Source organism: Lynx canadensis, chromosome A1, assembly GCF_007474595.2.
Source record: "Lynx canadensis isolate LIC74 chromosome A1, mLynCan4.pri.v2, whole genome shotgun sequence".
NCBI lineage: Eukaryota > Metazoa > Chordata > Mammalia > Carnivora > Felidae > Lynx > Lynx canadensis.
The window spans coordinates 10,758,289-10,774,278 of record NC_044303.2 but is presented as its reverse complement, the minus strand read 5'-3'; the positions used below and the strand labels follow the sequence as shown (position 1 = coordinate 10,774,278).

Sequence of the window (15,990 nt, the reverse complement as noted above, 5' to 3'; positions counted from 1 at the left end):
TTTGGCTTTGAGGCCAAGATCTAATACTTGTCAGCTGACTGCCTTTGAACAAATAATCCCTCTTCTCTAGAATAGGTATCCTTATTCCTGAAAGAACCTTGTAATGCCCACCCCCACATCGCAGATTATGGGGCTCAAAGTCCGAGTGAGAATTCCAAATGTTGGGATTCTTTGTGAACTTTAAAAGGTGATATATAAATATAAGGAACTGTGCTGTACTCTGCCTAGGATAAACACTTAGTGAGTGTTTCCTGATGAGGGTCCCCTAATCTTTTTTCTCTGAGCCTCTGGGAGAGTCAGCTTGCCTCGTTGATTCAAATAGCATCAAATAGCACCTTGCATCAGGAGAGCTTCAGCTGGGTGATGATGTGGCATCTAAGTTTTCTCAAAGTAGAAGTAAACATTTACTTGGAGAACTTTCCAGCTGACCTGGGCAATTAAGGTCAATCCCTATTTTATTTCACTAGGAGAAATTGGGGCCTGGATTATCAAAATTAGTGATTCCAGGGAGGCGCAGGAAGATGGCGGCGTAGGAGGACGCTGGGCTCACCGCGCGTCCTGCTGATCACTTAGATTCCACCTACACCTGCCTAAATAACCCAGAAAACCGCCAGAGGATTAGCAGAACGGAGTCACCGGACCCAAGTGCAGACGAGAGGCCCACGGAAGAGGGTAGGAAGGGCGGCGAGGCGGTGCGCGCTCCACGGACTGGCGGGAGGGAGCCGGGGCGGAGGGGCGGCTCGCCGGCCAAGCAGAGCCCTCGAGTCCGGCTTGCAAAAGCAGAGGGGCCTGACGGACTGTGTTCCAACAGCAACGCGACTTAGCGTCTGGGAGGTCATAAGTTAACAGCTCTGCTCAGAAAGCGGGAAGGCTGGAGGACAAAGGGAGGGTGAGCTGCGGAGCCCCCGGACGACAGAGCTCAGTTTGGCGGGGAACAAAGGCGCTCGCCAGCGCCATCTCCCCCGCCCATCCCCCAGCCAAAATCCCAAAGGGAACCGGTTCCGGCCAGGGAAATTGCTCCCTCCGCGCAAACACCCAACTCTGTGCTTCTGCGGAGCCAAACCTCCGGCAGCGGATCTGACTCCCTCCGGCTGCCACAGGGCCCCTCCTGAAGTGGATCACCTAAGGAGAAGCGAGCTAAGCCTGCCCCCCCTCCCGCCGTGCACCTTGCCTTCCCACCCCAGCTAATACGCCAGATCCCCAGCATCACAAGCCTGGCAGTGTGCAAGTAGCCCAGACGGGCCACGCCACCCCACAGTGAATCCCACCCCTAGGAGAGGGGAAGAGAAGGCACACACCAGTCTGACTGTGGCCCCAGCGGTGGGCTGGGGGCAGACATCAGGACTGACTGCGGCCCCGCCCACCAACTCCAGTTATACACCACAGCACAGGGGAAGTGCCCTGCAGGTCCTCACAACACCAGGGACTATCCAAAATGACCAAGCGGAAGAATTCCCCTCAGAAGAATCTCCAGGAAATAACAACAGCTAATGAGCTGATCAAAAAGGATTTAAATAATATAACAGAAAGTGAATTTAGAATAATAGTCATAAAATTAATCGCTGGGCTGGAAAACAGTATACAGGACAGCAGAGAATCTCTTGCTACAGAGATCAAGGGACTAAGGAACAGTCACGAGGAGCTGAAAAACGCTTTAAAGGAAATGCAAAACAAAATGCAAACCACCACAGCTCGGATGGAAGAGGCAGAGGAGAGAATAGGTGAAATAGAAGATAAAGTTATGGAAAAAGAGGAAGCTGAGAAAAAGAGAGATAAAAAAATCCAGGAGTATGAGGGGAAAATTAGAGAACTAAGTGATACACTAAAAAGAAATAATATACGCATAATTGGTATTCCAGAGGAGGAAGAGAGAGGGAAAGGTGCTGAAGGGGTACTTGAAGAAATAATAGCTGAGAACTTCCCTGAACTGGGGAAGGAAAAAGGCATTGAAATCCAAGAGGCACAGAGAACTCCCTTCAGACGTAACTTGAATCGATCTTCTGCACGACATATCATAGTGAAACTGGCAAAATACAAGGATAAAGAGAAAATTCTGAAAGCAGCAAGGGGTAAACGTGCCCTCACATATAAAGGGAGACCTATAAGACTCGTGACGGATCTCTCTTTTGAAACTTGGCAGGCCAGAAAGAATTGGCACGAGATTTTCAGGGTGCTAGACAGCAAAAATATGCAGCCGAGAATCCTTTATCCAGCAAGTCTGTCATTTAGAATAGAAGGAGAGATAAAGGTCTTCCCAAACAAACAAAAACTGAAGGAATTTGTCACCACTAACCAGCCCTACAAGAGATCCTAAGGGGGACCCTGTGAGACAAAGTACCAGAGACATCACTACAAGCATAAAACATACAGACATCACAATGACTCTAAACCCGTATCTTTCTATAATAACACTGAATGTAAACGGATTAAATGCACCAACCAAAAGACATAGGGTATCAGAATGGATAAAAAAACAAGACCCATCTATTTGCTGTCTACAAGAGACTCATTTTAGACCTGAGGACACCTTTAGATTGAGAGTGAGGGGATGGAGAACTATTTATCATGCTACTGGAAGCCAAAAGAAAGCTGGAGTAGCCATACTTATATCAGACAAACTAGACTTTAAATTAAAGGCTGTAACAAGAGATGAAGAAGGACATTATATAATAGTTACAGGGTCTATCCATCAGGAAGAGCTAACAATTATAAATGTCTATGCGCCGAATACCGGAGCCCCCAAGTATATAAAACAATTACTCATAAACAGAAGCAACCTTATTGATAAGAATGTGGTAATTGCAGGGGACTTTAACACCCCACTTACAGAAATGGATAGATCATCTAGACACACAGTCAATAAAGAAACAAGGGCCCTGAATGAGACATTGGATCAGATGGACTTGACAGATATATTTAGAACTCTGCATCCCAAAGCAACAGAATATACTTTCTTCTCGAGTGCACATGGAACATTCTCCAAGATAGATCATATACTGGGTCACAAAACAGCCCTTCATAAGTTTACAAGAATTGAAATTATACCATGCATGCTTTCAGACCACAATGCTATGAAGCTTGAAATCAACCACAGGAAAAAGTCTGGAAAACCTCCAAAAGCGTGGAGGTTAAAGAACACCCTACTAACGAATGAGTGGGTCAACCAGGCAATTAGAGAAGAAATCAAAAAATATATGGAAACAAACGAAAATGAAAATACAACAATCCAAACGCTTTGGGACGCAGCGAAGGCAGTCCTGAGAGGAAAATACATTGCAATCCAGGCCTATCTCAAGAAACAAGAAAAATCCCAAATACAAAATCTAACAGCACACCTAAAGGAAATAGAAGCAGAACAGCAAAGGCAGCCTAAACCCAGCAGAAGAAGAGAAATAATAAAGATCAGAGCAGAAATAAACAACATAGAATCTAAAAAAACTGTAGAGCAGATCAACGAAACCAAGAGTTGGTTTTTTGAAAAAATAAACAAAATTGACAAACCTCTAGCCAGGCTTCTCAAAAAGAAAAGGGAGATGACCCAAATAGATAAAATCATGAATGAAAATGGAATGATTACAACCAATCCCTCAGAGATACAAACAATTATCAGGGAATACTATGAAAAATTATATGCCAACAAATTGGACAACCTGGAAGAAATGGACACATTCCTGAACACCCACACTCTTCCAAAACTCAATCAGGAGGAAATAGAAAGCTTGAACAGACCCATAACCAGCGAAGAAATTGAATCGGTTATCAAAAATCTCCCAACAAATAAGAGTCCAGGACCAGATGGCTTCCCAGGGGAGTTCTACCAGACGTTTAAAGCAGAGATAATACCTATCCTTCTCAAGCTATTCCAAGAAATAGAAAGGGAAGGAAAACTTCCAGACTCATTCTATGAAGCCAGTATTACTTTGATTCCTAAACCAGACAGAGACCCAGTAAAAAAAGAGAACTACAGGCCAATATCCCTGATGAATATGGATGCAAAAATTCTCAATAAGATACTAGCAAATCGAATTCAACAGCATATAAAAAGAATTATTCACCATGATCAAGTGGGATTCATTCCTGGGATGCAGGGCTGGTTCAACATTCGCAAATCAATCAACGTGATACATCACATTAACAAAAAAAAAGAGAAGAACCATATGATCCTGTCAATCGATGCAGAAAAGGCCTTTGACAAAATCCAGCACCCTTTCTTAATAAAAACCCTTGAGAAAGTCGGGATAGAAGGAACATACTTAAAGATCATAAAAGCCATTTATGAAAAGCCCACAGCTAACATCATCCTCAACGGGGAAAAACTGAGAGCTTTTTCCCTGAGATCAGGAACACGACAGGGATGCCCACTCTCACCGCTGTTGTTTAACATAGTGCTGGAAGTTCTAGCATCAGCAATCAGACAACAAAAGGAAATCAAAGGCATCAAAATTGGCAAAGATGAAGTCAAGCTTTCGCTTTTTGCAGATGACATGATATTATACATGGAAAATCCGATAGACTCCACCAAAAGTCTGCTAGAACTGATACATGAATTCAGCAAAGTTGCAGGATACAAAATCAATGTACAGAAATCAGTTGCATTCTTATACACTAACAATGAAGCAACAGAAAGACAAATAAAGAAACTGATCCCATTCACAATTGCACCAAGAAGCATAAAATACCTAGGAATAAATCTAACCAAAGATGTAAAGGATCTGTATGCTGAAAACTATAGAAAGCTTATGAAGGTAATTGAAGAAGACTTAAAGAAATGGAAAGACATTCCCTGCTCATGGATTGGAAAAATAAATATTGTCAAAATGTCAATACTACCCAAAGCTATCTACACATTCAATGCAATCCCAATCAAAATTGCACCAGCATTCTTCTCGAAATTAGAACAAGCAATCCTAAAATTCATATGGAACCACAAAAGGCCCCGAATAGCCAAAGGAATTTTGAAGAAGAAGACCAAAGCAGGAGGCATCACAATCCCAGACTTTAGCCTCTACTACAAAGCTGTAATCATCAAGACAGCATGGTATTGGCACAAAAACAGACACACAGACCAATGGAATAGAATAGAAACCCCAGAACTAGACCCACAAACGTATGGCCAACTCATCTTTGACAAAGCAGGAAAGAACATCCAATGGAAAAAAGACAGCCTCTTTAACAAATGGTGCTGGGAGAACTGGACAGCAACATGCAGAAGGTTGAAACTAGACCACTTTCTCACACCATTTACAAAAATAAACTCAAAATGGATAAAGGACCTAAATGTGAGACAGGAAACCATCAGAACCTTAGAGGAGAAAGCAGGAAAAGACCTCTCTGACCTCAGCCGTAGCAATCTCTTCCTCGACACATCCCCAAAGGCAAGGGAATTAAAAGCAAAAGTGAATTACTGGGACCTTATGAAGATAAAAAGCTTCTGCACAGCAAAGGAAACAACCAACAAAACTAAAAGGCAACCAACGGAATGGGAAAAGATATTTGCAAATGACATATCGGACAAAGGGCTAGTGTCTAAAATCTATAAAGAGCTCACCAAACTCCACACCCGAAAAACAAATAACCCAGTGAAGAAATGGGCAGAAAACATGAATAGACACTTCTCTAAAGAAGACATCCAGATGGCCAACAGGCACATGAAAAGATGCTCAGCGTCGCTCCTTATCAGGGAAATACAAATCAAAACCACACTCAGGTATCACCTCACGCCAGTCAGAGTGGCCAAAATGAACAAATCAGGAGACTATAGATGCTGGAGAGGATGTGGAGAAACGGGAACCCTCTTGCACTGTTGGTGGGAATGCAAATTGGTGCAGCCGCTCTGGAAAGCAGTGTGGAGGTTCCTCAGAAAATTAAAAATAGACCTACCCTATGACCCAGCAATAGCACTGCTAGGAATTTATCCAAGGGATACAGGAGTACTGATGCATAGGGGCACTTGTACCCCAATGTTCATAGCAGCACTCTCAACAATAGCCAAATTATGGAAAGAGCCTAAATGTCCATCAACTGATGAATGGATAAAGAAATTGTGGTATATATACACAATGGAGTACTATGTGGCAATGAGAAAAAATGAAATATGGCCCTTTGTAGCAACGTGGATGGAACTGGAGAGTGTAATGCTAAGTGAAATAAGCCATACAGAGAAAGACAGATACCATATGTTTTCACTCTTATGTGGATCCTGAGAAACTTAACAGGAACCCATGGGGGAGGGGAAGGAAAAAAAAAAAAAAGAGGTTAGAGTGGGAGAGAGCCAAAGCATAAGAGACTGTTAAAAACTGAGAACAAACTGAGGGTTGATGGGGGGTGGGAGGGAGGGGAGGGTGGGTGATGGGTATTGAGGAGGGCACCTTTTGGGATGAGCACTGGGTGTTGTATGGAAACCAATTTGTCAATAAATTTCATAAAAAAAAATAAAATAAAACAGATAGAATCTCTAAAAAAAAAAAAAAAGATACCTGGCAAAGTACACTGTAAAAAAAAAAAAAAAAAAAAATTAGTGATTCCATATCCTTCCCCTACGTGGGCTAGCCGATACTATCAGAGATAAGTATTGACATAAATCAGTGGTCCACAAAAGGACTTGGTAGGAGAAGTTGAAATGTACCCCTCCTTTGCTTGATCCTCTGGTGGTCTCTCTGCCTTCCCAGAAGTCAGTTTGTCCCAAATTAGAGGGCACATGTAGAAAAGGGAGTTCTGCGTGGGGCAGGACAGTATGTGTTGGTAGAACATTCAGTCTGATGCTAGAACAACATCCATCTCTGGTTCCTGGCTATTGTAAAATAAACACTGCACTGAGCATCAGAATACATGGGCTTTCACTCTGACTCTTCTGCTTACTAGTCGTAGATCTTAGTTAAATCATTTAACCATTGCAGACTTTAGTTACCTTGTGAACAATAAGAGCACTTAATTAGAAATTCATAAAACTTCTATGACTCTAGATAACGGAACTGAAACAGGTACTCTACAACATGAATCTTTTTCCTTCCTTTCTGTTACTGCCATGTTTTCCCCCCTCCCTTGAGCATTATTCAGGCCGTGCAAGAACCGTATTGACTCACAGGATGAACATGTGGTGATTCCAAGAATTTCCAGTAAGAATAACAGCAGTATAGTTAGGGTTTGCTCTCTAGATTCATCTGGAGACCCAGAGTCTGTGCATAGCTACTCCACTGCGGCAATGTGAACATGACAACACGCCCCACAATGGAGCAGAAGGTCGTGACTGCGGATGGCATTGACGGAGGCTGTGATCAAACCCAGGCATGATTATCTCTGTTCACATAAGATTCTACCTCACTAATGGACTTCCTTCAGCGACTTCTTTTCTTGTGCGAGAAAATCTGTACCTAAGTTCATGCACAGCATTGAATTTTGATGGCATTTTACGCCAAATCTGTTTGTCCGGTATCAGCAGAGGATCAGATTATTTTTATTCTTTTTAACATATTTTACATTTCTAGATATTAACATACTTCGCATTTCTAGAAACTTTCTATGCTGACTGTGAAGGATAAAACGGTATAATTGTGCTGCTAAGGAGCCTTACAGCATTACCTTGTTAATTTTTAAATCTGGTCTAATGACCATCTTGGCAGTTGTAGAAACTTGATCTCTTCGTTATCCCAGAATGACTGGGCTCGGAGGGGCTGCCATAGAGTAACAACTGACAAGAGGTTGAATATTCTCAATGTCTTTATTTAAATGGGAGGTATCCAATTCCACCAAAAGGAACATTCTAATACCCTATCCGAGGTAACTGTCCAAATACTTTGATTTGAGTAATTTGGGAAGTTAATGCAGTCATCATAAGGTTGTTTGGTGAGCAGGGAATCAAATTAAAGGGAATTTCTATCAAAAGATAGATAGTTCGTGCAAGTAATGAGACTCGTCTAGGGATTACATCGCCCAGATCCTGGTTTTCTTTCTTGGAAGGTGCTGGAAGCATCTTGATACTTTGTTTCTCTCTGACTACCATTTCTTCACTGCGGACTGTGCCCTATTTATTAACATTTTCTTTCCTCAGATATGCTAATATCGCTGATGTCACTAAGATTGCAGCGTTTGTTTCTATTATCCCGGGAGACAGTCTGTATCCTACCATTATGTGTTTTAAATGATCTGATCTTTCTTGGGGTGCCTGGGTGGCTCGGTCGGTTGAGCGTCCGACTTCCGCTCAGGTCATGATCTCACAGTTCGTGGGTTTGAGCCCCACATCAGGCTCTGTGCTGATGGCTTAGAGCCTGGAGTCTGCTTCAGATTCTATGTCTCCCTCTCTCTCTGCTCCTCCCCCGCTCATGCTCTGTCTCTCTCTCCTTCAAAAGTAAATAAAAACATTGGAAAAAATTAAAAAAAAAGATCTGATCTTTCTTATCTATACTAACATCCCCCTTTAAAGTTAAGAAGTATATCTAGTGCCTCTGAATCTACCGTGTCATTTTCCAAATGATCTTGGAAAACAGCATGGAATGGAACTATGTGTTTTCTTATGAGATGCCTGATCTCAACTTCAATTTAATTCTCTAAAAATAATTTAAGTAAAATTAATTCAGCTACTTTCAATTATGAAATGGAAAGATAATATACTAGTTTTCAAAGTTTTATTTCCTAATCTTAATTACATTTGAAAAATAAATTTAATGATAAAGATTATTAAGTTTATGTTCCATTTTACTTAAAGATAAAAGGCATCTTAAAACATCACAAGGATTTCTTCATAAAAACACCATTAATAGCTACTTACATCTGTTTAAGTGCTGTGTATTTGATGAAAACTTTATCTGGAAGACTGTGAATTTTGTTTTCCTTAAGAGACCTAAAATAACAGGTAAAGCAGACTTCATTAGGGGTTTTATGACCAAGAAAACTTTTCCCTAGAAAGTGCATGACTGAAAACAGGATATTTATGGATACTCCTTGCTACTTCCCGCACATTTGAAAATGACCCTAGTAACTGAAAACTTTCTCGTGTGAGAATGAGAAGTGCATAAGGCAAAATGAAAGCGGTTTGCAAGTATCTGATAAGTTTGGCCATTTAGTATCATAGATTAGAATGTCTATGAATATTTAACATCTTTACTCTCCGGGTGATTTAATAAAACACGACCAACAAACAAAAGAAAACCAAAAATTCTTAACCAACTCACACATGCTCAAATCATAATATGACTGTAAATTCTGGAGGCTCTCAAAACATTTTTACAAAGTACAGGCAAACTTACAGTGACGACATAGCCAGCTTCATGGATTTTTTATATCTTTGTTATATCTTTGCAGTCTTGGACAATTGCCACCATTTACAGTGAGGTAGAATAAGCTAGTGCTCTCCTTTTTTATTTTCATTTTTAGTTCTATGGTACTCGCATTTTAGTAAAAACAATGAATCAGAAAGTAACTGAAAATCAGCACTGCAGACCAGAGACGTTTGTGAGCTCCACGATAACCAGGCTAATCTAACACACAGCATTTAAAAACTTGCCTTCCCTGGAGAAGAAACATGTGGGATTCTCTGATTTCTGGTAGTTCTAAGGGGAACATCTATGATTTTGCTCATATATAAGTAACACAAAACACAACAAGGGGAGGTTAGATTAGACTACATGGTTTTCATATGGTTTCAGGGGCAAATATCATCAAGACATGAATTCTACTCACAGTAATGTCGCATTGCTGGAAATCACTGGCACAGACTTTAAGCCCATATTTACACATTCCAATTCAGTTCCTTTGCAGTCACAGGGTTGTGGATACTGGTTTAGAGCTAGGGGGCAAAAGAGTAGTATTTCACTGGGAAAAAAATACGTTTCTTTAATTATGACCTCATCTCTAATAACTGACAGGGTTCTCTCTTCATTGAATGTATAACATTTACATCTTTAGTAGCCTAATTTGGGTCCATACTAAAAGCAAAGAATTGTCTCCTAGTCCATCATAGACTAATGTGGCATTTCATTTCGGTTCTAGCTTCCAGTGGTCATTTCAGAGGCACTTAATAAGTGATTAGAAAGAAACCACAGAAAGATTTAAGTAGCACAAAAGTGTATAGCGAAGCAGGATTAAGTTCTCCTCAACGAAAAATATTAATACAACAGAGTAAATCTGCAATGGGTGTAATTGAGTCGATTTAATTTAATTGAATGGCACAAAGAGGTTGCTCAGTAAATCCTTGTTGGTTAAAATTCAATTCAATTTTTTCCCCCTTCAAACTTCTCCTAGGGCTGTGAGAAGAGACAGATGCAGTAGCCTCCACTGTGCCTTATTGAAATAAGCCAAGTTGAATACCGTCTTATTTTGGTTCTTTGTTTTTCGTTACTTTAAAGTTATAGTGGAAGATAAAAATGGTAGAGAAGCTATAAAGCTGAGAAAACCAAAGATCCATCTATCTGAAACATTCAGAAGAAAAAAAATTCGGGATTTACTGTGAAGAAACTTACATAATTATTAAGATAATGGCATATAAAGGGGTGATAAATCTATGGAGAAAACAGGCCAACTTGTCCCATGAGACAATCACTGTGTGTGTGTGTGTGTGTGTGTGTGTGTGTGTGTGTGTGTATGAGACTAAGGGGTGTGATATTTATGGAGCACTTGATTTTGCCTCTGATCCTGTGGGTATTTGTTTTGAGGGAGCTAAGAAAATGAGGATTCTTTTCCAATTTTTGTATTATTATTTAGTTAGATCTTTACACATCCTCTCTAATTGCTCTGTTTCTTTTAAATTCCTTTAACCAAACTTTCTAAAATCAATTTTATGGAATTTTAGTAAATTCAGCAAACTTTTATTGAGTACCTGCTTAATTCAAAAGATGCATAAAGTTTTGGAAGTATCTAGTGTATAAAATTTTTGAAAATATTCTATGTTGTTTACAAAGTTTTTTATAGAGTTTTTGAAAATATTCTATGTTATAGGTTTATGCTAATTAGCTCAACTCCTTAAAGCTCAGAATGTTCACTTCAGCGTTTATTGACAGCAAAAATGGTGTTTACGTTATTAGACTGAAAGCCTGGGGATGGAAACTCATATTTACCAATAAAAGAATTCCATGTAGTCCAAGCTGGGCCTACTGCCTAAACCAGCGACGTGAGCATAGCTCCCTCACCTGCACATCAGTCATACCCACAGGCTCTGGATTCTTCTTCAGAAATGCTTCTGCATCTCTGTCTCTCTCACTCTTCCCGCTGGCATTTTCTGGGATCAGATTCTTAGTATTACTCTGGAGTATTGCAGGGAACATAATGATCAGTATCTCACTGTTCTTTGTTCTCAGCCTTGGGAAGGTTGACACTTGGGTTGGCTCATTCTCTGTTTTGGGGGGGGGGTGCTGTCCTGTGCATTGTAGGATGCTAAACAGCATCCTTGTCCTCTGCATACTAGATGCCGGGAGCCATCCCCCAGTTGGGACAACCCAAATGTCTTTTGACATTGACAAGTGTTCTCTGGGGACAAAAGTTGTCCGGGGTTGAGAACCACTGTTCTGATCCATTCTCTTATGATTCTGATGGAAGAATCATTCTTACAAACGCTTCTTTTCATGTGCTTCTTCCTCCTCATTAAAAGAAAATAAGCCCACAGTGTCAGTAGTTGCCGACCATGCACAGCAGTGATCTCCACAATGGGATGTGTACAAGATGACCCATTATGGCTCAGGAAGAAAATACGAGAACTTATAGTTGTGTTTATTTTTAATCTTTTTAAGTTCTAATTTTTATATGTGATGTACCTGTGCACAGTAAAGTATATAATAAGTGGTAATTATAAACTGATATTATAAAGTGCATAATATAAGGTTAATATACTGTTTAATATATATGTATATTACTATTGTATATACATATTAATATATGTATATAATTGTATATAATTGTATATGTACCTGCATAATTATGTCTAGGTATACATTATACACATGTATGTAATACAGGTGTGTATAAAGACACGATTCTATCTACAGGGTAGAGGCCAAAGTCCAAAGTGTGCACCCAGAATCCTCCATGGGCTGGTGCCGTCCTTCTAGGTCCGTGTCAGTGTCATTGTCTCTGTGGATCTTTTTCCACCCTTGGCACAACCACCATTTCTTCCAGTGGGCTTCCACATTCCTTTGTGCAAACATCGTCCTTCTAGTTTATTGTATATATTGTATATTGTATATACAATATACTTCACTATATTGTATCATCTCTGTCTCCATGAGGTTTTGCCTTTCCTGCTACAATGTGAAGTATTTGTGACTTGGGGCCACATCTTACTTATCCTTGTACTCTCAGTCCTTAACATAGGGGCTGAGAAGTAGTTGGTGTTCAATATCTCTACTGAAGAAAGTAGTTAAAGGGAAAAATATCTTTATTATTTATCATAATTATTTAATATCTATATATTCTCACAATCGTAGGCTACTACATAAAATGAGCATGAATGGAATATGTTGTTTCCTTCCATGTCTTCAATCCCATGGCAGACAACGGAGCAGTTGACCACTGAAAGACATTGGCCTTGAAACTGAAATTCTAAAGGGAATTGACCACACTACCCATATAAATCCATGCACCACAAATCATGTTGCTCGCAAAGCTGAGACTGAGTCTTTGAATCAATACCACTTACAGCACTCCTGTGTTAATGCCACATAATTAGCATTTCCATGGACTGTGCCAAATATGGTCGCCCATCCACTAGTGTCTCCTGTGAAATGGTGATGAATATGTGTCAGTTATTCTATAAATCAAATATCAAATTACAAAACAAAAGTATAAAAATTTGATAATGAAATCAATTAAAAATTTGTTTCAGTAGTTGAATGATAACATCAATGGTAAGGGACAAAAAGCTAGGCAAACATCTGGAGCCTTTCCCTTTTGGAAAATTACAAATATTTCAAATGTATGTTTCATAAAATATATAATGGAAATAGAGAATTATTTTACCTACCTATATCCATCTTGAAAAATACTACTTGTTTCTAGTGCTGACAGCTGAAATGTTTGATCTTAATTTTAAGGCCCTCGGAAGAAAATACAATCTGAATTGTTTTGGCATACGCATACTGCTGCATATGTATATGTAGATACATGCTTGATAGATGTAATGACTAATAATAAAATATGTGTCACCTGACCTTTTTAATGAAGCAAAAACAAAGTTCCTTTTCATCAAGGATACCTAGTCCTATTGAGTGGAAAAATATTTTCTCAATTTGTCAGAAATTGCCAAGTTTCTGCTTATTTGCCAAGTTTCCTTCTCCTTTCCTGCAAGAAAATTATCTTCTTTTTAAAAAGGAAACCTGATTTTGAAGTATCATCACTTTAGCACGTGCCATTAAAATGGTAAGAGACGTATTATCACGTAGTACACTGAAGCTCATACAAATAGAAAAGTAAATTTAAATAGTTGCCCACAGTTCCCTTCTGATGCCTACAACCTACAACTGATTTCTATTTCTTATTAATACCCACAATGGTTTTTTAAATGATTCTATTTGATGCCTTTACATGAATTATTTAACTTGTGTTCAGAACATCCTCACAAGGTAGATAAATATGCCAGGTCTCTGATTCCCAAGCAGTGAAGAGGGAACACTGAGGATTCGATTGACTTGCCCATTGGCATCCAGACAGCTGCCCCCATCACTGAGAAGTGATTGGGCACCTACTATGTACCCTACTATTATAGGCTCTGATGACAACAAAAGAAATAAGACACAAATAAGAACTCTTCTCAAGAAGTTTATGTCTATAATGAGAAGAGCAGTGAAAAGACAAGGCAGCCCTTAGTACAACCATATGGGTACAGCCAGGATGCTATGGCAACAGGGAGAAAAGGTGCTTATCCTAGACTGCTGGCAGAGCTTCAGGGTGGGGAGTGAGGCCAGGGAAGCCAAGCTTCTGAGGTGAGAAGGGCCCCTGAACTCATCCTAAATGGTAAGTATGAACGATCCACCGGAGGTGAGGGCGTAAGGTTCCGTGAGAGGGGAGCATACGTGAATACTCAAGGGCAGGAAAGCAGATTCTAGAGACAGATGCCTGGCATTCCTGGACTTTGTGGTCTCACTGGGATTGCTAGTTAGGTGCTATCAAAGAATGGCTGTTCTGTGCGATAGGAAACACACAAGATTCTTTCAGATTCAAGAGATCTGGGTTCTAGTTGTCTACTCTCTCACTAACTAGACATGTCAATTTGGCATCCGTTTATTCAAGTAAAAACAAACAGGTTACATTAGACAATATACACGGTCCCTGCATACAGACCTCAAACGGCCTGTAAGACTTTTGGTGATCTGGTATCTGCTTACCTCCTCACCCTCTGTATCTTTGTTCACTCTGCTCAAACCACACTGGCCTTTTGGCCTCACAAACACACTGTCTTACTTCGTTGAGCCTCAGGATCTTTTCCAGTTGCTGTTTCCTTTGCCTGCAACTCGGTTCGTCCACAATTTTTCATGGTTTAGTTTTCAGTTCAAACATTATAATCTCAGGGAGGTTTTCTCTGGTTGCCTTTTTAAAATAGGCTTCACTTCAGGTCACTTTCTACCCCATCATCTTTTTTTTTTCAATATTTTATGGCACTTATCATGCTCTAAAATATTTAACGTTTAAATAAATATTAATATTTGAGTACATTTAATATTTAACTTCGTTCCGTACAGGGTTATTGTCCTCCTTGTTCACAAGGTCCACGTGAACTCCATGAGGGCAAGACCTTGTCTCTCTTGAGCCTGCTGTGTCTGGGTGAGTGAGACAGCACCTGGCACATAGTGGGTACTCACTGTAGGTTTAACTCAGTGAATTAATTCTCTAGGCAGGAACCATTCACACTTTATGGGTATTCGTGTAACTGCACCAAATTACCAAGCCAAAAGAAGAGGTAGTCTATAGGAAGACATTTAAAATTAAAATATGAGCATTCAAGTAGCTTTCAAAACATGATTTCAGTTTTTATCACATTTGTATTTCTGATTTAAGCAACCTCTACCTGTGAAAAATTCTGGTCATCATCGCAAACAAATCGGGGAGCAATTATTTGTGTTACAGTAGGATTTCCTATAGAATATCAAATCATCTCTTCCCTTTTGTGACAGTTATTATTTGGTCCACGCACAGTTTGGGGGCATTCACAAGGGGAAGTGTGTGTCTGGAGCTGAGCGGAGGACTCACCACAGCTATCCTCGTCAGCCTGGTTCCCGCAGTCGTCCACACCATCACAGTGAAAAGCACGGGGTAAGCACTTGGTAAGATTTCCACAGGGAAAGTATCCTTTTGGGCACAGAGAAGTGATTGTACTGCCCTTGGCCAGTGCAAAATCTATGTGAAAGAGGGGAAAGTAGCCTCATGTAATAGAATGAAAGTGTTAATATGGCCAAAATTCTTTTCATGGCATTCCCTTTAATTTTCAAAAGGACCCTTTGAATTGAGTTTGTCTAATTCTATCCATAGTGTACAATATCTTTGAATAATATTCTTAATTATAACATCCTAAACAATCATTGTCATATCGAACATCAGCTATACCAAGAATCAAGGTTCATTTTTGAACTAATTTCAGGAAGGCAATAGTAAGAAAAACCAAAGCAATCATCCTACTTTTGTATGGAAGCAAAGAGTTGTCCACTCTTGGAAACAGAAAGGTAAAGCCACGAGCTAACAGAATTAAACAGATGGATTTATTTACTTATTAATCCTTTCTGAGAAGGATTTGAAGTGACATAATATATATATGCAAAAGGACAGTTTTAAGTGTGAATTAGAAATTGGGAACCACATTTGAATTAGGAGGGATAAATAGTAAGTAATAATATCTAACCCTCATTGAGCTTACTGTGTCCCAGGCCATTTGCACAAGTGGTTTATCTCAGGTATTCATTCAACCAATCTATGTATGGGTGATATTTTCCTTTATGTTTCAGAGATAAGGAAGTTAAATGCAGACATCCATCTGGAAAGTCACAGAAGGTTTGTTCTCTATCCCTCTGCTATATT

General features: G+C 39.8%; 1 protein-coding gene across 1 annotated transcript in view; it reads right to left on the bottom strand.

Moving 5' to 3' along the window:
- Positions 1-15,990, bottom strand: part of RXFP2 (relaxin family peptide receptor 2) — a 65,443-nt gene that overhangs the window by 31,238 nt on the left and 18,215 nt on the right. The window contains exons 3-6 of the mRNA XM_030309964.1: positions 15,169-15,315; positions 12,623-12,700; positions 9,676-9,781; positions 8,765-8,836 (exon numbers count right to left, since the gene is read on the bottom strand). Of these exons, the coding sequence (XP_030165824.1) occupies positions 8,765-8,836; positions 9,676-9,781; positions 12,623-12,700; positions 15,169-15,315 (403 nt within the window). The remainder of the gene's footprint in view (positions 1-8,764; positions 8,837-9,675; positions 9,782-12,622; positions 12,701-15,168; positions 15,316-15,990) is intronic.